This window comes from Gnatocerus cornutus, chromosome 1 (assembly GCF_029298725.1).
Source record: "Gnatocerus cornutus isolate USDA-ARS CGAHR chromosome 1, icGnaCorn1.1, whole genome shotgun sequence".
NCBI lineage: Eukaryota > Metazoa > Arthropoda > Insecta > Coleoptera > Tenebrionidae > Gnatocerus > Gnatocerus cornutus.
Window position 1 is genome coordinate 29,693,242 of NC_142233.1, and position 22,351 is coordinate 29,715,592.

Sequence of the window (22,351 nt, forward strand, 5' to 3'; positions counted from 1 at the left end):
TTTTTAATCATCTAACTCTTCGAATTTATTTCGGATGTGAATGATCTATTTGCACTTTTAGATTCTCTTTAATTTGTTACTTTTGCGATTTTCTATATTCTCTAAATTTTTGATATTTTCAAAATGTTTCAAAATATTTTTATAATTTTTAGTTTTTCATTTTTTTTAATTCTTTGAGTTTTTTAATTTTTAATTTTTTATCAAACTGTTCGAATCATTTTGAATTCTTTTGATCATTTGTCAATTGTTTCTAAATTTTTTAATATTTTTGTCTTTTCAGCTTTAGCTTTAGTTGCAGGCATTTTTAGAGTTTCTTTGGGATTTCTAAGACAAGTCTCTTCCTACAGACTTTTCAATTTATCTAATTTTGATGTAATGTGTAATATGTCTATATGTATTTTATAAACATTTTTTGTTTTGGAAATACAAAAGTCATAAATTGATCTTATATTAATAAAAAACCAAAGCAAAAGTTAACACAAAAAACACAAATTTTTAAAAACAACCTAAAAGACAAAAAGAAGATTTCTAAAATTTAATGTATTCTAGCTCTTGGGAGCAAGCTCATAAAAACCGAAACCTACAAATATCCTGCAATTTCTAAAAACAAAAACCAATTTCTATTAAAACGCGCAAATTTTGTTCTTTTTAAATTCCATTGCCTTTTTTGTTTCCTTCACTCAACAAACAAAACTGCGTCTATCAGGAGAAATCACTTCCATCCACACTTTCGTCACCGACCTACCTACATTTATCTACCATTTAAAGAATTTATAATCTTTAAACAAGTATGCACTTGAAGCAGTCTACAATCCACAGATTTCAACCACCTGTGGCCATGCTTTCTGCAAAAGTATTTTCATTTTTCTGCAAGGATTTTGGGTCAACAGTCACCTCCTTTGTCCCATAATTCACCACTGTTAATAAAATTCCGCGCATAGTTATGATTTTATGTCACTTTCTTCGCCAACAGTGGAGATTTATTGAAGTGGATACATCTGTTTTTTTGCAAGTGATTGCTATTCCGTTGCGACAAAAAGACGGACAATAGTGAAACCACACTTCAAAGCTTTGTTCTTGGGAAAGTCAATTTGAAAGTCAATTTTCAAGCTACATTGAGGATCAAAAATAGACGAAAAAATTATAAATCAGTTATTTTCACAGTGACGTGAACGCTTGATTTTTCGGGACGTTTAAAAAGTCATTTGTCGCCTCATAACTAATTAAATTTCCGAACCATCAGCTCTTGAGTGAATTTCTCTCGTAATGAGCTATAGCCGATAGGCGCAAAATTGAATATTCGCTGGAAGGGAATTTATAGGAGAGAGAGAAGTGTTGTAAGTGTAAGAACATGAGAACTCAATGAAATATCCGACACCAGAGTCACATTTCTAAAATCGTTAATAAAAAACGTTATTAACGAAATCCAAAAAAATTAGAACACGAGGTATGTACGATCTAGCCCACGTGTTATGTCAGATTACGAATATCTTCAAGCTAGACCCCAAGGAAACTAGGAAGTTATCCATCTCGCAAAGGATATCCTCCAGCGTTTGAAGAAGTTTGTATATGCACATCTTATGTTTATTAATACCTGAGATTGAGGCCACTTGTGATCATTGCGTATCACCAGGTCAAGATGGTAATGAATTCTTCCTATTAATGAATAATGAAAACGACTCGAGAGACGCAAATCACTTAGAGCTAAGAACATAATCAACACTCGCCAGGTGTTTACTTTTTTTGACTAATTATGATGAGAAAAAGTTTTTATTCCGGAGATTAGAACACAAATTTCGTAAAATAACAGCTATCGTTTTGGTGAATATCAGTATGTAAAAAATTTACAGGTGGATGCAGGTGTGGTTTTATAACAAGTTTAAAAATTGTGGTAGACTATATTTAAACGTGGGTGTGGTCAGTGAAATATTTACAGTATAGATTTATTTAACATTCAAATAAAAAATGATTTTAATGAGGTACACAATTGCTTTCTAAAACACAATGTTGTAGATAGAAATTTAAATGTCAAATCCTGCTTGTATTTTGGATCAGTTGATTTAATGAGAGGTATACAAACATTGTAAATAATCCAGTCGAGGCCTATAATAAATTTATCAAATTTTTCATATCTATACTCTTTTTAGTCATTTAACAACCAGAACAGAAGAATAATAATCGATGTTAAAATATACAGAACATGCAGAATATTCAGTTTATTTTTAAAGTATGAAGACAGCCAGTGAAGACAGCATTTATACAATATGCAAATGCACAAAAGAATAAATTAGCCTTAAACATCTTGCTGACCCAAAAACTAATAACAAAAAGCGACTCGCGTTATTGGTTAAAAATTTTAAACTATACGTCATTTTTCCTGCAGAGAATTTACCGACTTTCAAAAGGGCAGTTTTGAAAATCGGCAAGATTTGAAAAAGATAAATTAGTTACCTGTAAAAGATACATGTCAATTTTTATTAATAGATGGCAACTGTCAAGGTTTTTAGTAATTGCAAAATATGTATAATGATGAAAAACATGAAGTTATAATAAAATACCAGCAAAAATAAGAAAAACTAGTTTGTTGCGGATGCTCCTACCATTTGGTGACAATATGACGACTGTGACAGTTCTTTATTGAGTTCTTTAATTTTGCGGAAATAGAAGAAGTTAAAAAAAATGAGATTGTGTAACTCGCTCTGCTGAACGACCAATCACAGAGCCGCAATTTGAATTTGGCGCCTATAAAAAATATCTGTAGAAAAAAATGAGGTTTAGACAGTAACCAAATGAGGGAATGCAGAATTATGAGTTTGCAATAAAAACTTTTTTTTTACAAGGTACTTTTATATTTGGCACCTATTTAAAACGAGCATATATCTATCAGAGTTATAAATCAAATCTAAAAAAATTGTAACGGAAATCATCTTTCATTAACCACCTCAACAAATTCTGCGTAATATAAATTTCATATGAAAAGGACCCAAATTCCTCCCGCCCACAAGCACGTATCAATTTCCAATCAAGTGTGAATTGGCAACGCTCTAATCTTCATCCTCCATCTAAGCCTTTTGGCTATGCCGCAATTGTAACAATATCCTTTTTGGTAAAATTATGCAAAAATGCCGCTTTAGCGAAAGCGTTCCATTCCACCCAAAGAGGCTCGCGCTACCTATAATTCCACACAATTGACATCGTCTTATGGCAGGTGTATACACGATACTAGAGGGGCAGGAGGTGTCTTCAGGAAGACCGCTACACTGTCCCAGTGACCCACTTGGGATGCTCTGGTGGCCGACAGACCAGCAGCAAGTCTTCAGTCATCTACCGGCTCCTAACCACCGCGGGTTTTACAAGAGGCTCTTCGTCGATGAGTGTCGCTATCAAAAATCGTGCACAACATGCTCATTAGTCTCTAACAAGTTCATTGAACACTTATCTAAAATGAAGTATACAATTTTTGTGTGTTTGTGTTTATTACATTATGTGTCAACTGTGGAAATTGAAATTGGTGGTACCAATCGAAGAGGTAAGTGACGTCAATGCAACCTGTTATTAACAGCCGTTTTGTCTTTTCCGTGGTCTTTTTTACTGCGAACTGAAAGACTTGTTAAGGTAATTGTTGACTATCTTGCCAGTTGACTGATTCTTGTAATGAAAACAAACACTAGCTCTGTCTATATCATGCTTAATTACAATAGAACTGTTCTTCTTATCACAATATAGAAGAAAACGCAATGCATTTCTGTACGTTAATTGAGGCTAATGGGAGCTGAAATTAGATATTTGTCACTATTACGGTTATATTCCTAAAATAGTTTGGTGCTAAAATCGAGTGGGAATTCAAATTTGGTCAGCGAGGAATTTGTTATAATTACCACAGGTGATACGGGCACGGAATGTCAATGTGCTTGTTTTTAATTAAAAGTAGGTTCATATTAAATTGGCCATAAGTCCCTTGTCATTGGAATTAAACTTCCGCAGATACAACCGTGTCATTTGATTTAATTGAGCTTGTTTGATCAGAAAGATTTATTAAAAAAAAACGTAACTGACAGATTTTATTTATACAAGCCGGTACAAATTTTCAGGAGTCGATAAAACCTCTTTATCTAGATAATAGTTGAATAAATAAAAACCAATTATGACAAAATGTGAAAATGAGTTTTGTAAAGATACAGAAGAGGTTCAGGACTAGCGCGCTGTTTTTTTATTTGAATTTTAACACCCAAAACTACGGCAGATTTTTTTTAATTACATTGAAAGTTTTTTTGCTTTTAGTTCACGTAAACACAAAGAATTTAATTTACGCAGCTAAGCTTCATTAAACAATACAGTTTTGCCTTTTTTCAAATAAAACTCCCGTCTGTTTAAATTTAACATGATTACACTCGTTTATGTTTTACAACACATTTATCTAGAGTAGTGTAACTGTTGTAACATTAGAAGAACAAAGTTTTTAATGCAATTCTCTTTAAGCCACTTTTTGTGTAAAAGTGCATCATCCATGTACTGAGAATCCAGGTCACATATAAAATTCTAAAACCCACAATTTTTAATTCAATATGTTTGTTTGGTTTGAACAAAGTTTCTATTTTATTACACCGCCAATTCGGCTCCATTATCTGGCCAAACTACTGACGCCAGCCAACAATTTCTTACCTGCAATTTGCTACTTTTCGTTCTTTTGGCTTTTAGAACGAGACACGTTCAAAGGCAAGTTTATTGTTTTGGTGGCGAACTGAGGTTGGAACAAGAACTTCATTTAATTAGTGGTAAAGTTTGCGTGAGTTTTGTAATATTTCCATATTATACAGCTATTTTCATGGGTACTTGAAAATGAAGAAAGACAATTTCATATTCCATGAATAGAATCTTGAGATAATTAAAATGCTCAAATTAGTCATATACGGATTTTATCTCGGGTATCAAAAGTTTAAGGGGACGCACCGTTAAAATGACATTAATATTAATTATGTGAATAATTAAACTTTAAACAAAGATAAGTTTCCAGGTGCATTTTTAATTATTTTGCATCAGAATTATAATAATTATGTTTTAGTTCTACAGCTGATCCGCAGCAATTTTACAAATCAAGCGAAAAATTTTTACAATTAATTTCCGTTGCAATAATTTTCACTTCAGAATTTTTCGTCATTTGTGCGTTAACGGTTAAAATGGTTTGTCAAAATACTGCTACAAGGAATGTCGAGGATATTACTATTCTTAGAAGTTAAACCGTCCATGAATACTAATAATATGTTGCGTAAGTACTCCCAATAGATCAAATAAACTGTTCTGCTTTACTGATGTAGTACCATTTTTATACAATTGCGTAATTTTTCGATTTAAAAATTATTAAAAAAATCAAAAATGTCACAGATAAGTAAAATTGCCCGTCTGGTCCGAGGATAATTAAATCAAACGCGCCAAATTGGAGCCAATTCATCATATTCGGAAATTTTCCGGCAGCTCCAATTTTTCATGCATTCACTCTCTAACAAAAGCTTCACATTTGACATTGAATTTACCATTGAGCTTTTAACGTTGTCAGTTTAAAACAAGATCAACTTTTTCCCTGTGAGCTGAGCTTATCGAATTAAACCACACTATTCTGCACTTTGCGTAACTCAATTATAGTCGTAAAAGCGTATTACGCACCTGCTGCCGAAGAGATAAATCGGATTGTCTTAATTAGTAACAAGCTTAAACAATTTTTTTGTGCTGTGACCCAAAAATTCACTCCATTTCCCGGTGATGATGTCTTTCAATAAGAAGTTAAACTTAATTAATTGTAGTAAGAACTATATATTCATCACTCGTAGCCTTAAATTTTAACACAGAGTGATTTTTATGAATTTATAACTGAATACCGTGCCTAATTGAAACTAGGATGCCTTGTTGTGATGTAGTGTAGAACATTTTGGTGTCACACTTATAAGATAAGATATCATGCGATCTAACGTAACCTTGTTTAAAGGTGAAAGCTCACTGAAAATTCCAAAATCGAAGTAGTTTTTAACGGTAAATTGTAGGTGAATAATAACTCGGCTTTGTGATTTCAGTGTGGTCAGTGAGAATTCAATTACTTTTCGTTTAATTAGATTTTTTCCGGGGTTTGTTTAAATTGCATGCTCGATGCTTTTTTTTAAAACAAGCTGAGACCTTTAGTGCTTTTCAGGTTTGTATTACATGTGTTTGACTAATTCCGACACGCTCGTATTAATACTACTTATTTTATGTTAATATTCGCGCAAATGTTTGTTTAGCTATCAAAGCGAGTGGTTGTAATAGCGAATTTAGTTTCTAAAGTGATTAGTTTGCAACATGTTTCATAATTCCTGGATGATCGTGTGTGCATTCTCTCGATTATAGTCGCTCGATGAATTAAATTATAACAGAATTTTCGTTGAGCGTGTGTAATTATATTCGAGTTAAAGTATTAAATGCAATTTTAGTTATGCTGGTATAATGAAAATATCAACTGAGTTTCTCTTTTACTTGCCAAGCGGTTACAGTTATTTGCAAAATATCGTTGAATTTGTATCTCGTAAAATTGGTAGGGCTACTTACCACAACGACCACAACGAATTTATAGCAGTGCAGCAATAGATTTTATGTTCAGGGGATGCAATACTGTGTTTATGACTTAATTAGGGTGTGCATGGAACTAAACCACCTCAATAATTTTTATTTATGACAGGTTTCAGTTTGACCAGGTCGCAGAAAAACTACCATAAATTTTAAATTTTAAGGGCGGACCACTGTAGTGGTTTTGTACTAATGTACTTAATGTACTTTTAGTGTCCAGTTATCCCATAAACGCGGTATTCCATTCCTTCAAATCTACATAGCAGCTATAAATCTTTGAACAATGATTTGCTATTCCATGTTTTGCTCCACATAATAATCATGTTATAATGTAAAAGTTGAACAAATTTAGTGTTAAGCAAACTAAAAGAAAATAATTTAAAAGAGTTTTTTTAAAAATATATATTTATTATATCGGTTTGTGGTATTTTTAATGCTTTATTGTTAGTTATGTTGTTTTTGTTATAGGGAAGATTAATCATATTATAATAGAGGGTATAAACATTAACAAAAAAGTTAATGCACAAAAATTATCCAGTTTCGTCTTTCCACGCTCTTCTTCTTGCCTGTTTGAGGTTGTTGGCCTTAAAAAAATATAACTACAAAAGCACAAATTTCCGAGGTCTTCGCCCCGTTGAATTCGGAATGTCGACCCTTCATCTCCGCGTTTTTAACTTTTCTTGCCACATTTTAAAGTACGAAATTCATTAAATAATTTTTTGTCTTCTTTTTTTTACGACCAACAAGAGCCATTTAACGCCTTTGTCTGATTAAAATTAAGCTTCAAGATAAAGCCCACTGGAAGACGATTTTTCTCGAATCTAAATTCTCGCTTAAACTAAAAGAGAAAATTTAACAAATTAAAGATCTTTGAGTGCAAATTGCAATGAGAAAGCGTGTAATAGTTATTTACAGGACAACCGCCGAAAAGACCTCATAGCGTAGCCGTAGCTGTGAGCGAGCTTTTGCTGTGAGCTTTTTGCGAGAGTACTGTACATTTTTATATTGCTTTTTTTATGATTATTACGTTTTTAATAAAATATATTTTAGTAATGTTATCAGGCGCATGTTAATTTTGTCACTTAGCGCTAACTGTCACAACTAAACCATTTTATTGTTGGAATATAACAAAATGTCATTATTATTACCAATCAATCGATTTCAAATTCTGTCTTTGTCACTTAGCGCTAACTGTCAAAACTAAACCATTGTATTCTTGGAATATAACAAAATGTCATTATTAGTACCAATTAATCGGTTTCGAATTCTGTCTTGATTTTCGGTCATCACTTTTCGCGAAAATCGACAATTTTAAATGATGCCATAAAAGTAATCCCACTCCTTTTCATAATCTAGGATTTTCCGTAATATTTTCAAGCGAGATCTGCTGAAAAAGATTTGCAATTTAACTTTATAATGTAATGTCATCTTTGCATTAACATTTTAATTTATGGATATATTGCTTTCAGAATATTTACAAAGAATTCTATTTATAATTCGAATGAACGACAAAAATGTTTGTTTTAAATTTCCGTTCTTACTTTAGTCACAAATCAATTTTAATTACAATTTCAATTCCGAGTTGGAATACGCTTCTATCAAATAAATGTAAAGTTTACATTATAAACAATGTTAGAAACGGATGTAAAATCTGAAATTTGCTTCTAATTAAAGGGCTTTTATTTTGGCGCACTTTATATAAATCTCTTTGACAAAAAACTGCTAAATTTAACAAAGCTGTGCTCACCCTGGCAACTAAAATGCTCAAACAACTAGCTACAAAAAACGTAAAATAAGCTGCAACAATATTGAATTGAATCCTGACCCTAAGAACTAAAAATTGAATATACAATTCAGGTTTAATCTTGTGCATTTCCCGCTGAAGCCATTTAAAGCCCACATTGTCTGGAATAGCGTAATTAAATTGAATCTCTCGCTTCACGATGTTTAATTAATTTATTACATAGTTTACCTGTCTAAAGGCATCAGTTCTAACGAAATAACAGTGGCAATATCGTTACAAATTGGACAATATGATAATAAGTCTGATGAGCAGACGAAGTGAAGGACAAGTTTAGATGACTGACCTGCTGGCATACATTGCCGATGGCTTGTTAACGGTGGTCCTATTATGTGTGATGTATAAATAATACAGTAGACGTAATATGCTCTTCATTTATTTCTACCCAATTACGGTGTCACTTATCCTGTTTTCCATTTTACCCACTTTCTTCTCACTCCACTTCCGGAAGTTTATAACAGCCCCTTTAAGATCGTCTACCGGAACTTTCGCCGAGAATTAGGTACAATCTTTATGATATGATAAGGTGTCTTGCTAAAAAGTTTTTAAGATTTGAAACGTTACACCGTCATAAATCACTCGGGGAAAAACAAGTGTGTGGACAACAATGTTTTTATCAAGAGACGCTTGTGTCCGTGCAGATTTTGGGTTCTGTGGAAGTCGCTGGTAGACAACGAAAATTTAGCTTCATTTGGGAAACGGGTGATTAGGGTAACAATGGAAATAATGGAAAGTTATGGTTCGTGAAACGTTGATAACAAGCAAAACGGTTTTTTAGAGGAAGCCATTTAAAAGGATGATAAGAAACTAGTGGTGCTGTCAGATAAAAATTGTACGGACAAGCAGTTCCAGCCAAATATACTAACATGAACTAATCTAAATCACGTAAGAAAAGGACTGAGATAAACTCAAATCGGAATTGCAGCTGCCTTGTGAGTTTTCGTGATTAATTTGGTGTAGTTCCCAGCTAATGGCTTTTTAAAAGTTGGAGATACGCTAGTCATACTACCATTTATCAAAAAATAAAAATTTCAAGGGTCAAAGACTTTTTATGACAAGAAAAAACGAGTTGTGTTGATTTTCGTGTGGTCATGAAACTGCAGAATCATCCTGAGGCTGTGGACCAATGATGCAAAAAATTCAATTTGCTGTGAAAGTATTACCAATAAACGTTACAACAAGTAAAAAAGACTAAGAAATGAGAGATCCTGAACTATCCATTAGCGTGGTTGTTCAAGCTCGACAAAGTAAGCCATTTTAAGAAAACATATCCTTCGAGAAAAAAAGCTTAAGATAAACTGCACAAACAGCAATTTTTCACTCTCGCGTCACGCTTTGCAGGTAAAACTCAATCGACAGTAATTTTTTTCTCGTATTCAAAACAAGGCGAATATAAAATTCCATTCAACAAGCGTGTCAAATTGGATTGTCTAGTCACTTTACTCCACGTTTTTAGACTTTTAGAGCATCTTCCACGGTCTATTTCCCCAAATAGCTGAAACCTACTCACTATGACCAAAAAGTGACCAATATCCACGTGCGCAAAGCAGGTGAACTTTAAACCAGACAGTCCTTTTATTGGTTCTCCTTTTTAACACCACGAGCGAAAATAACTGTTTCAAATTAGTTAGTCGATGTTCCGTTGGTTTCCGCGAGTGTTGAAAACGAGAGTTTGCCTCGATAATTAAACGGTAAGTTCTGATTACCAAACCAAAACTCGCGAACAAATTTCCACGACACAGAATCACCTCTGGGTCAGTAAGTCGCAATTATTTCAAATAATAGTAAAAATCAAAACCACAACTCTCAGAACTTCCCTTTCCTGAGACCTGTCCCGGATTCTTGTGTTGGCCTACTACGTGACCGCATCAGCTGCAGGAAAGTAAGTGCAACTGACCCGAAAAATCTTTAGCGGCGTGAAGGACATCGCAACTTCCATTAGCTTCCTCGCGCGAGGATTTTGATGGCGAAAAAACATTTCGCCTGCAGGAATTGTTGGAAGCTGTTGGAACAGGCTGGGTCAGTTTACAGTAAATAAATAAAAGTAAACTGTGTGTTTACTGGAAAAAATGAAACAAACCGGTAAACGAGACGACACGTTATTACGGTTCATCTATAAATCGCGATGGAATAACACTTTTTATTTACCAATGACAATAAATTGCACTTTACTTTCGCTGGAAATTGGTCCAATTTCGGACAGATGGAAAATTGGGAACTTTTTCAGTTTCTTTAGTGAAGTGGGTCTCGTTTAGAAATCAGGACGGGTCGATTTATTGCGGGGATATAAAATGGCAAATACTTACTTTTACATAAATCAAATCGTGATTTGACTAGTCATTTCAGGTCGGCAGATAAGATCGGAAAAAACTGATAAAGATCTTTTATATCTTTCACTGGAAAGAAAAGCGAGGATCGTAAAAAATTCGTAGCAGAATTTAATGCCAATTGTTGCCATGAGTTGCACTAGCCTAGATTCATAGAATATTGTTTAATTGGACTAGTTCAACAATTTTCAGAGAGCATAAAATCTGGTAATCTGAGTTATATGCGGCTGGTTATTATCAACAATTCCGGTATTTCAGTAATTAACTGTTTTATCAGTTTGTCTGTATATAACTGCATTTTTGGATATTTTCTGTTTCTTTAACAAATTCAACTGATTTCAACCCATTTTTAATAGATTCTTAACAACAACAAAATTGACACGTCTTATAAACAATTTTTTTTGATTTTTGTAAATTTGCATTGCTTAGTGAAAAGCATACAATTTCATAAAGGTGTTTGATTTGTAACAGAATTTCTCTGAGAATTCAACTCACCATAGGTTCGACCTATCAGAGACTTTAATTTTTTCACATCAACCAATCACAACAAACTTTTTCTGGAAATTTCACGAGTGCAATTTTCAGTGACAATTCCACGCGAAAATACCACGCGAGCTGTCAGTTGCTTGTCAGTTCGTTGAATTCTCATGACGAATATAACTCGGGAGCTCGAAATTGTGGGAAATTTTTCCTCCAGTACTCGTAGTTTGTTTCTCCGGACAATTGGCACTCGTGCAATTGATCGTCTAAAAAACTACTCGTCTGTCGGAAAAATTTACGACAATTTCGAGCCCACTCGTTATATTACTTATGAAAATACGTCTTGAAATCGAAAATTGGTATTTAGTTTCAATCGGAAGAAAAAGATCAATTTTCAGTGTTATTTTTCCAATAATAAAGCCCACGAGAATCAATCACTGAAATTATTTGAACTATAATATGTAATAAATGGCCTGACTGACTTTATCCTCAGGCTACAAAAGAGAATTACAACTGAATAAGAATTCAAATGGATAAAACAAATATGCGTAATTACGGGGCGTGTTTAAGCCCACATAGTCCTGGTTACATAAAAATGTAAATCTCTTTAGAGAAATTTATAATAAAAGTGATTTCTCAATACCCAGCAATATGATACATACTCAAAGCTGAGTCAGAGCATTCCGGAGTTTCCGGTGTTACTGGGTCAAAATTCAAACCAACAAGCGAAACACAATGACATCACTGTTATCGCCATTCCGAAAAGTCGCCTAAAATCGAAACGGAACACATTTTCGTGTCCCACTTTCCTTTGGTGCCATATGCTGTCGCTAGTTAATGACACGATTAGTTCCTGCAATATTATTTCATTAAACTAATAAATCCATGCCAAAGAAAGTGTGACAACTTGCGATTCTTTATAGATAATTAAATTGTGTTAAGTGAGGATAATGTGACGTATTGTTCAGTCTATTTACAATGCGCTTTAAGCTCTGCCTGCGAGATATTCGTATTTCCGCATATCTCGGACGTTTACCACACAATATACTTAACACTTTTGCATCTCGTTAAGACACATTCACATGCTTCATATCCCGTTTCTTTTGTCAATTAACGGCGACTGCTTCTCCCGGCAAATAATAAAGAAATAGGAGCGAATGGCTCTGCAAAAACGCGGACGGAGTGTGAACAAGCTCTTATGCCGTAAACGGCCTATCGTGGTAGCAAAAGCAATTTAACGTTAGCACTACATTTTATAACCCCATTTCGGGTCTAAATAGTCGGTATATGAGCTTTTCAAATAAATAGCGATCGATCGAAAGCGAAATTTAAGTTCGCACACCTGATACAAGGTGTTTGGATAAAATTGAAAATTACAAAGCTCCGTAAACAACGTTTATTTATTTATTTATTGTCACCGAAAAAAATTCTCAAATTCGCTTCATTATCAAAGAAAAATAGCGGATGTTTTGAAACAATAGCAGCACAACGAGTGATTTATTTTTGTTCGGGAAAATGAATCCATAAATTTTTATGAAGAATAAATGGAAAAATGCTCTCAAAATCTAAAAAAAGTGACCGATTAACGCAGAAATAACAGAATTGTACTTAAAAACGAAAATGGATTTTACAAAAGCTCGCTATTTTACCATTTTGACTAAAAAAGAACAATACGAGTTAACGCGGAACCTGTAAAAAGAAAATTGAATGTAATTCCACTTCGACCCGAGCATTTTATTGCTCTTTCAGTTTGCAAACTCCATTCACTAGTGTCTGTTTTGTCGCCTCAATATTATTTCCGTTTTATTCTTTCTTTGGCTAAAATTACTTTTCTTTTCAGAATCACGAAAGCTGTTCGGAGGCTACAGGATAACTCCTCGCTTCTGTAAACCTACTAGAAAATCATCCCCGTCTCTAGGAGGACCTAGCATCTGCATGTTCAACCATGAATGTAGTCAACGCAACGGACAAGTAGTTGGAGCATGCATGGATGGGTTCCTCTTTGGTGCATGCTGTCAATTACCAGCAGGATCAACAGGAGAGCTTGTCGAGAGTGATATTAATCCGGTTACGAGTATTAACAATGACCTTATGCAATCGGTTTCTACTCACTCACCCATGGAAATTATGACGAACGGAGTGTCGCAAATTGCTCAGTCTTTGTTGAATCCTGGAGTTTTACCAACAGCTGAAGACAACGCGGTTGTGCAGATTAGTGACCAGCCGTTGTTTAGTACGACAGGGGTGACGCATACGACAGCTCCGGAAACAATGATTTTACACGGGATCAGTAATAGTATTAGTCCGGGTGATTTTAAGGTACCCACGGAAGCGCCCATTGCTGAAGATAGGAAGACTACCATCAGGTTGGAAGATACAACAGTGCCATATTCTGAAACACCAACCATTCATATTTCTATCAACGCGCCGGGGTACCAGAAACCCATCTTCAGACCAAAACCATCCAAACCATCAGACGGTGATAAATACGTGTTGGTACCAACTATCAAAAAACCCAATAAGACTCAAGAGGTGGAGTCCATAGTCAACATCCTCCAAATGTTGAATGAAAGCTCAACTAACGCGTATACAACCAAGAAACCTCCATCTACTTCGTACGTGTTCAGTGCTACTCCCACGAGGAGACCTGGGTACACCCCTCAGATTACAACCAAAAAACCACCATCAACGTCGTACGTTTATAGTACCACTTTAAAACCAAGAAGGACCACAACTCCTCTGACAACCACGAAGCGAAGGACTAAACCAACAAAGACCGCGAGTCGGAAACCAACTCCTGTGAGAATATCACCGTCGTCGAGACCAACGGCTCATAGTACTGTCGCTAATTCACCCCTAGCGTTTTTGTCGACAAAACCACCATCTACCTCCTACGTCTACAGCAGTCTCCCCACAAGAAGACCTGGATCAACAGTCAACACCCACATCGCAGGTCCCGGTTTTTCCGTCACTTCAACTCCAGGACAATACTCGTCGTATCCAACCCCCGCACCAACCCTCATCGTACTTAGCCCGGTGACAGAAGACGAAGTTGTGACTCAACCACAGCAGTACGAATCTCCGAGCCCGAGTTACTCGTCACGACCTCCATATCTGCGTCCCAGCTCCCAACCCAAACCCATTAACAGTGTGACCATCAATAACCACGTCACCCAGAACATTTACAGTACCAGTGAGCGTCCTCAACCAACGGTACTCATCACACCCAAACCCAGCATCTCCAGCTCTTTATTACCAAACGATTACTACAACACTGGAGCCATCGAAGTTGGCACTAGTCCGGACCAACTAATTAACTTCCCTCCGGTTCGCAATCCGAACTTAAACATGTCGAATCCTTCTCTGGAAGATGACGATATCACCACGCCCGCGTTTATCGAAGACGAAGCTCTAAATACGCGAGTTGAGTCTTTCGTCAATAAGATTATTCAAGGGTTGCAAGAACCGTTCGAGGGGTTAAAAGACGTGGTGTATAATAAGAACGGGACCGAGACAACGACGAAGAAACCCGTGAAGAAGCAAGGAACAACGACGAAAAAACCTGGAGGAAAACCCACTTCCAGGCCGAGTTCTGGAAAACCGTCAACTTCTAGACCGGCGACGACGAAGCCTACAGTAAGGCGGCCAACCACAGTGAGGAGGCCTTCACCGACGTTGACGACCAAGAAACCGGTAACTACCACGAAGAAGCCGAGGACTACGAAAAAACCGGTGACGACGACGCCGTCGTTTATCGAAGAGGATAATGTTCTTCCTGACGCTGAACAATACAGAGATCGTAAGTAATTCGTGTCCTCAATAATTTGTTGTTGAAAACAAACACCTCAAAACTGCATGCACCGCCTTTGAAATTAATGAATGCTAACTAAAACAAACGGTAACTGTGAACAACTAAAGTATGACTCCTCCAAACAAGCTTTTCCTATTTTCACCGCACATAATAAGTAAAAAAATGACAAAATTTGCTGAGCACAACATTAAAAATGCACTGCTGCTTTTTATCTTCAGTTATAATACAAACTCGGCTAGATACATTTAGGTGTGTTATCAAATAGAATAAAACAACATGAATTACAGTTAGCTCCAACTGAACGATGAGAAACAAAGGAAGTGGTTAGGTGGGCGGCTAATTCAATTACTTAATTTGCATGATTTTAACCTTTAACGATAAAGTTCTGAGGTAAACAGCTAAAAAAGCATTCTTGAAATTAAAATACTAAATTTTGCAAGAATAAATTATATGGAAAATTAAGAAAAAATGGATATACATAATCTATAACGGGTGAGCTTGAAACAGTGAGAACGAACTTATGTATTTAGATTTTCCGCCCATTGCAACAAAGGTGTCATGCATTATTTATTTCGCGATTCATTAGAGTCTCGAATTTGATTAATCCAATCGATCACTGATGCAAAATTTTTAATTGGGCCAAATTTCTTTTAAATTCCCCTAACAAGGGTTGTCATTAGAATGATTTAAACAGAAACCCTCTGCAAACATGTTTCCCTTGGGTGTTTCCGTCATGCTGAAATTAGAGAAAATGTAACGTTTCTTCTCACAGAAGTGACATGACCTAGAAGATTAATCACCTTGTCGACATCCTTCATCATCAGTGTTAAGTAAAAATGCAAATTCAACTGCTCATTTTTTCTTGAAGACAAAAAATAAATCAGTTTGTGATCGAACTTTCCTCTTTAGGCACCGATTCAATAGCTCTCAACGATTGATCCGAAGATCAGAATGATTCAGCACAGTTTTTGTTCCGATAGAAATAGAAATCAGTTACACCCTAAAAAACAACAAACCGGGCTTTGTCCTTGAAAGGCCAAGATTTTATCTCGTATGTAATTAGAGCAAGTGATCGTTGTTTTGCAATATACTAGTTACATGTTAATTCCTCCAGTTTCCGTATTTTACAAGCTAATTTCTCTTTATTGTTATGGGCAAAAAATTATCCTCTTAGACTAAGTGCAAATATGAATAAAACATGTTTCATTTTCGAGTAAATTGCATTTACTTAGTAAACCAACCATGCGGGTGCTTTCTGAAGAACTCCAAATTAAACGATTAATTATTCACAGATAAGACTTCAAACAGAAGACGAGTCAAACCCTTCAGGAGACGGCATCGGCAATAAATAGAAGAAGATGGAGTCTTCACCCTTGTCTATTGTGATATACGAAAGGGCAATTGCTGAAAATTATTTACTGATTTATTGTTAACTGTTAAAGTTCAAACCTACAGAAGCACACTTTGGTGATGGTTCAGCGACTACTGCTGTGGTTCAATTTCAGTCATTTTGAATAAAATTGAAAGTCTGAGTGTTTTTGCAGATTTGAATATTGTTTGCCAATTGTAGGTAATTTTGTTTAGTTTGTAAATTATTTATTTATTGTTATTACTGTTATGTCTACGCGCAATGTGGGTAAAAGGTACCTGTGTTTTTGTATTTCCCAATAAAGTTATAGTCCACAATGTCGAGTTTTTACTCCACATTCTGCAATAAATTATATCATTACTATACTCGAAAACGAAACAAAATTACCAAAAAAAACTCCTCCATTGGCTTTAATCTGTATATTAATCATATAATTTTTCCAGAATGTGGCATAAGACCTTTATTGAAATCCGGAAGGATAGTCGGTGGTAAAGGGGCAAGTTTTGGCGAGTTCCCTTGGCAAGTTCTCGTTCGAGAATCGACCTGGCTGGGCCTTTTCACAAAGAATAAATGTGGCGGCGTACTGATTAGTAGTAAATACGTAATGACCGCCGCCCATTGCCAGCCCGGATTTCTGGCCTCTCTCGTGGCTGTCTTTGGAGAGTTCGACATTTCCGGAGACCTCGAAAGCAGAAGACCGATCACAAGAAACGTAAAGAGAGTAATCGTCCACAGAAAATACGACCCTGCGACGTTCGAAAACGACTTAGCTCTGCTAGAACTGGAATCGCCGGTTAAATTCGACGCACATATAAGTAAGTTTCATTTTTTTATTTACTGAACGGTATTTTTGCAAATTAAATCGAAAAGTAGGTAGACGGTCAATTATGATTCAGTTTGTGTGTGTGCTTGGACGCGATCAGGCGACTTTCTATTATAATCATTGGGGGAACGGTTCGTTGATCCATTACAAAGATGCCGAATTTGTGGTTTCGAAAATTCCAATTGTTGCATGCATCACGAACTATATTTTTGCCACCTGAGACGTTGTAATTTGTTGAAATTATGAATTTAGCACTCTGAGATGCCACGCATTCCAAAGTGGACAATAACTGTGTGTCTTTTCCAGTGAAATTCGTTTAATGGAAAATGTACAGTTGGAAACTTAAGTGGCAGACGATACAGCAATAATATTGCTAACACAACATTTCGCACGTCAAATGAACAAAAAATTTCCTCGTGGTCTTTCAATTTTACTGCTAAACTGTACACATAGTAATATTCATTGAATTGCCGGTAAAATTTTTATCAGTTGGCTATATTGGCAAAATGAATTTCGTTATGGCTGCCTACGAAGATGTTTTACTACATGCGCATGCAACCCAAAATACATAGAGGATCAATTCAAGAAATTTTAAATGATCCATAGAACAGGTAAACAGCCCATCAGATCCAATCGGTGGCAATTTTCAATTCTTTAGATTTTTCAGTTGGTCAGAACCTAAAGCTTTCAACGTTTCAAACTTTTCCGGTTTTAAAATTTTTGTTATTTAGTTAAAAATTAAATAAAACTGATCTCAAAAATAAAGTCACAACAAAATAGTTAAATCTTTAGGGTCACCTAGTTGTCTCCAAAAACATAAAACCAGCGTTAATTCTCGTGAGATTTTCTTCATTAGAAGCCCGAAACTAAAACTGGCTAATGCATAGTTAATGCAGCCTTATCTCGCTCATTAGCTAGACAATATTTTCGCATATTGTAGTCGGGTGAGTCCAATTTTCTGATAAGCTGTTATTTAATAAAACAAATAAATCCGACTTGCGTCCATAAACCAGCTACACACTGGAGCGTTATTTGACTTTTACAGCTTCCGTGTGGGAGTATTTACGAGAATCTGTTTTCCTACCGTTGGTGCTCAATTTTGAACGCTTGTAAGCAGCCAATTACACAACTGAGCCATTAAATTGCATTTGATAAAAAATGTGTGTTTTACAAAACAATTTAACTGAAGAAATAAGCGATGTTTCTTGACAACAAGATCCGTTATATTTACGTTTCTCACGTCACAATCACTATTATTTATGGATTTTTAATGCGGCTCTAGCAACTGCTGTGTTACACTACACCTCTTACTCATGTTAACAAAAAACGTGCAGCTAAATCACACGCAGCACGACCTTTTAGTTCCACTTCAGCGAGCGCCTTTTTCAGCGGAGCAAACATAAATCTGTTTCTAATGTATCACAAAAAACTAACTTCAATCGCATTTTACAGTTCCTATTTGTTTGCCACACGACAACGAAGACTTCACCGGTCGAATGGCCACCGTCACAGGCTGGGGTCGCCTGAAATACGGCGGTGGCGTCCCATCAGTTCTACAAGAAGTTCAAGTCCCTATTATGGAAAACCATGTGTGTCAGGAAATGTTCCGCACTGCAGGACATCAGAAAGTTATCCTGGATTCGTTCTTATGTGCCGGTTATGCAAACGGTCAGAAGGACTCTTGTGAGGTAAACGTAACGTTCTTTGTTGGCCTGTATTATATGCGTTTTTTCAGGGAGATTCTGGAGGACCTCTCGTGCTGCAACGACCGGATGGACGATATCAGCTGGCTGGAACTGTCTCTCATGGTATAAAATGTGCGGCTCCGTATTTACCAGGAGTTTACATGAGAACGACGTTTTATAAGCCTTGGATTGTGGCTATTTCCGGAATTGACACTAGTGCCTAAGTGTTAAAGTGCCCATGTGATGAACTTTACCGTTAGAGAAATATTGTTGACGTGTACTTTTGTAATTATGTATTTATTTATTTAATTTAATTAATATATTAATTTATTTTAAAGAAGAGCTAACCTGACCTTATTGAATTTAATGGCTGAAAATTGGGAACACCTCGACCATAGCCCAACTATTTAATTACTCCAAACTTTTCCACTACCCCATCCCGCCACTAATTGCTAGCGAAATTCTCATGTAAAGGAAATGACCTTCCATCACTCGGAAATTTCAGCACATCATGAATTTGTAACGATGGGTTACACGATATTACTTTAGTAATAATGGTCTAGTCTAAACTAATTACTTACCCACATTAAATAGATGCTGTAAATAACAACGGCACAAGTTTGCTGACATTAAAATTAATTAATCATTCACCCCTACGCAGTTTTCAACCTTTGATCGAGTATCACGCTAAATTTATTAATCGATAATCTAATAAAGTGGAAAAGTGTTCGTCTTTTAAAGCATTGGAGCAATCTCTATGGCACTAAATTCAGGATTTCAGGAGTTAATTTACAATGCAGGTAATGTCAGGGATCAATAGAATTAATTTGATTCTGTCTCATTTTTATTTTGCTTGTGATAGCGTTAATAATGGCATTCATAACGAATTGTTTGTGTTGATTCAGTACCTACGTGTTTATCTTTGTTGATTGCTATGGAATTTTATAGAAGCTAAAATCGGCGCAGTTTCTAGAATCAAAAACATTTAAAATACAATAAATAACAACTTCCATTACAACCCTCCTTCCACACACGAACTATAAATTCTTAATTTTTTTATTGGTTTACAATGCGTCAATGATTAATTTTTTTAAGACAAATTTCTGGGAGTAAATAAAATCAGAAAAAGTGGGGTTTTATAGGTTATCTAATTGTCGCATAAACTGTCAATTTTACAAAATCTAGAAAGCTTTTAAATAAACTATAATTACATACGTAACACAATTTCTTTTTATTCTCATTTTTATTTTTTTTTCGATAGCATTATTTTCACTATTTTTGAAACAATCGTCTGTTTTATATTTTTTCGTCTTCTTTTTCTTTCCTTCATGGGTTTTTTTTTACTACTTTTCTTTTTACTCACTATGTTCACCATTTTTCGTTGTTTCGCATTCAACTTCTTGGTTCTCTCCTTCTTTACCATCTTCTTCAGTTTCTTCTCCAAGAATCTCGTCAATGTGCTCTCTTATACAGTCCATAATCTTCTTCGGTATAAATAATCCGCGATTTCCTCACTGAGTACATCAATGAGATCATTATTTTTTTCTTTTGTTTCTTCTTCTTTTTTTTCGTCTTCACCCATCTGTTGCAGTTCTTCCATGTTGACAATTTCTTGGACGACAGCCAAAATGCTTTCAACAATCAGTTCCTCAATCACATTTAACACAATTTTTGCAGCTCACGTCAAACGTCTACAGAATTAAAACAATTTTATTCAGTTGTAGGTATGTTTTCTTGATCAACTTCTGGATGTTATCGAGACCTTGTGGGATGGTTTTAAAACCTTTTTCTATTTTTAATGGTCTTTTCAGCTACTGCTTATTTAGAAAAACTAAAAAGTTTTTTTAATAAAGCGGTTGGGCGCTGAAAGTGGTTGGAAGACTCGTCCATTTTCAAGAGGAAATAGCGTTTTCGATGAGGAACTAAAGTTATATACTTGAGCTAACATTTCTCCGATAATAACAATTCAAAAATGTTTGTCGGTCAATGAGTGTAATCTTAATCCTATATAATTAAAAATTTTCAAAATTTTCCCGTGCCCCGTAATAAATTTATCACAAAATCATAAAAAGTCAGCTAATATTTGGTCTAATAAAAAGTTGTGTTTTAATTTTGTTTTTATTAATTTTCTTTTAAACAAATTAAATAAGATAAATAAAAATTGTAACCCAAAAAACTAAAATTTTTAAAATGGCTTATTATGTCAAAGATATCAAGATTATTTTGTTTCACCGAGTCATCAGAACTTTTCAAGCCATTCAAACATTTGCAGGACGCAGACGAACTTTAAATTCTTAATTTTTTCATTAATTACAGATAGCGATTATGATTGAATTTTTCTGAAGGAAATCTTATGAGGATAAATAAAGTCAGAAAATGTGTAGGTTTTACAGCTTATATTATTATCTAATTGTGGCATAAATTGTCAATTCTATAAATTGTAAAAAGCTATTAAATGAACTATAAATATGTAACACACTCTGTACATAATTAACCTACGCGCAACGCTATGTACATACGAAAGCGTTTCGCATTTTCCACTTCTTTTTTTTCTCTTTATCATCGTTTTCATTTTGTTCAATAGCATCATTTTCATGATCATTTTCATTTTTGTTACGGTCGTCTTTTTTATTCTTTTTCGTCTTCTTTATCTTTTCCCCATGGGCTTTTTTCTTTTTCTTTTTCTCACCATGTCTACCATTTTTCGTTGTTTCGCATTCAACTTCTTGGTTCTCTCCTTCCTCACCATCTTCTTCAGCTTCATCTCCAAAAATTTCGTCAATGTGCTTTCTTATAAAGTCCATGATCTTTTCCGTCAAATAATCGGCAATTTGCTGACTGAGTACATCAATAGGATCATCTTCATTTTCTCCTGTGTCTTCTTTTTCTTCTTCGTCTCCACCCATCAGCGCACCAACAATTTGCCCGATAATCTGGTGTAGTTCTTCCATGTTGGCAATTTCTTGGACAACAGCCAAAATGCTTTCAACACTTAATTCCGCGATCACATTTAACACTTTTTCAGCAGCTGAAGTCACAAAATTTTCGAAGTCAAACGTCTCCAAGATTGGGAGAATTGTATCCAGTTGTATGTTTGCCTTCTGGATGTTATCGACACCTTGCAGGATCGTCTTGATAGTCTTCTGAAGAATTTCGTTGAGGCCTTTTTCTAGTTTTTCAAGAATTTTTTCGACTACCGCTTGTTTAGAAGAGCTGAGAAGCTTCTGGAAAGGTTTCTTCAATAAAGCAGCTAGGCGCTGAAAATAACTGGAAGACTCGTCCATTTTCAAGAAGAAGCAACGTTTTCGATGAAAAATTAGAATCAAAAACGACTCAAATAAGAGTCCCTGAAGTTGATATCTAATCTAATTTAATATCAATTAAAAATGTTTATCGCATCAACAAATATTGTCTTCTTAGTTAATTTTATATATAAATAAAGATTGGGTTTTCCAGTTTCCAAA

General features: G+C 35.2%; 1 protein-coding gene across 1 annotated transcript; it reads left to right on the top strand.

Moving 5' to 3' along the window:
• Positions 1-3,316: 3,316 nt before the first annotated feature.
• Positions 3,317-19,137, top strand: flz (transmembrane serine protease filzig). The gene is made up of 5 exons (XM_088035428.1): positions 3,317-3,529; positions 13,040-14,998; positions 16,823-17,194; positions 18,655-18,890; positions 18,938-19,137. Exons 1-5 carry the CDS (start codon positions 3,445-3,447, stop codon positions 19,109-19,111), a joined length of 2,826 nt encoding a protein of 941 aa, XP_087891554.1. The 5' UTR covers positions 3,317-3,444; the 3' UTR covers positions 19,112-19,137.
• The last annotated feature ends 3,214 nt before the right edge of the window (positions 19,138-22,351 follow it).

Coding starts and splice junctions, on each gene's coding strand:
- flz (XM_088035428.1), top strand. CDS start 3,445: ATGAAGTATACAATTTTTGTGTGTTTGTGTTTATTACATTATGTGTCA. Junction 3,530..13,039: donor TGGTGGTACCAATCGAAGAG/GTAAGTGACGTC, acceptor TTTTCTTTTCAG/AATCACGAAAGCTGTTCGGA. Junction 14,999..16,822: donor CGCTGAACAATACAGAGATC/GTAAGTAATTCG, acceptor TAATTTTTCCAG/AATGTGGCATAAGACCTTTA.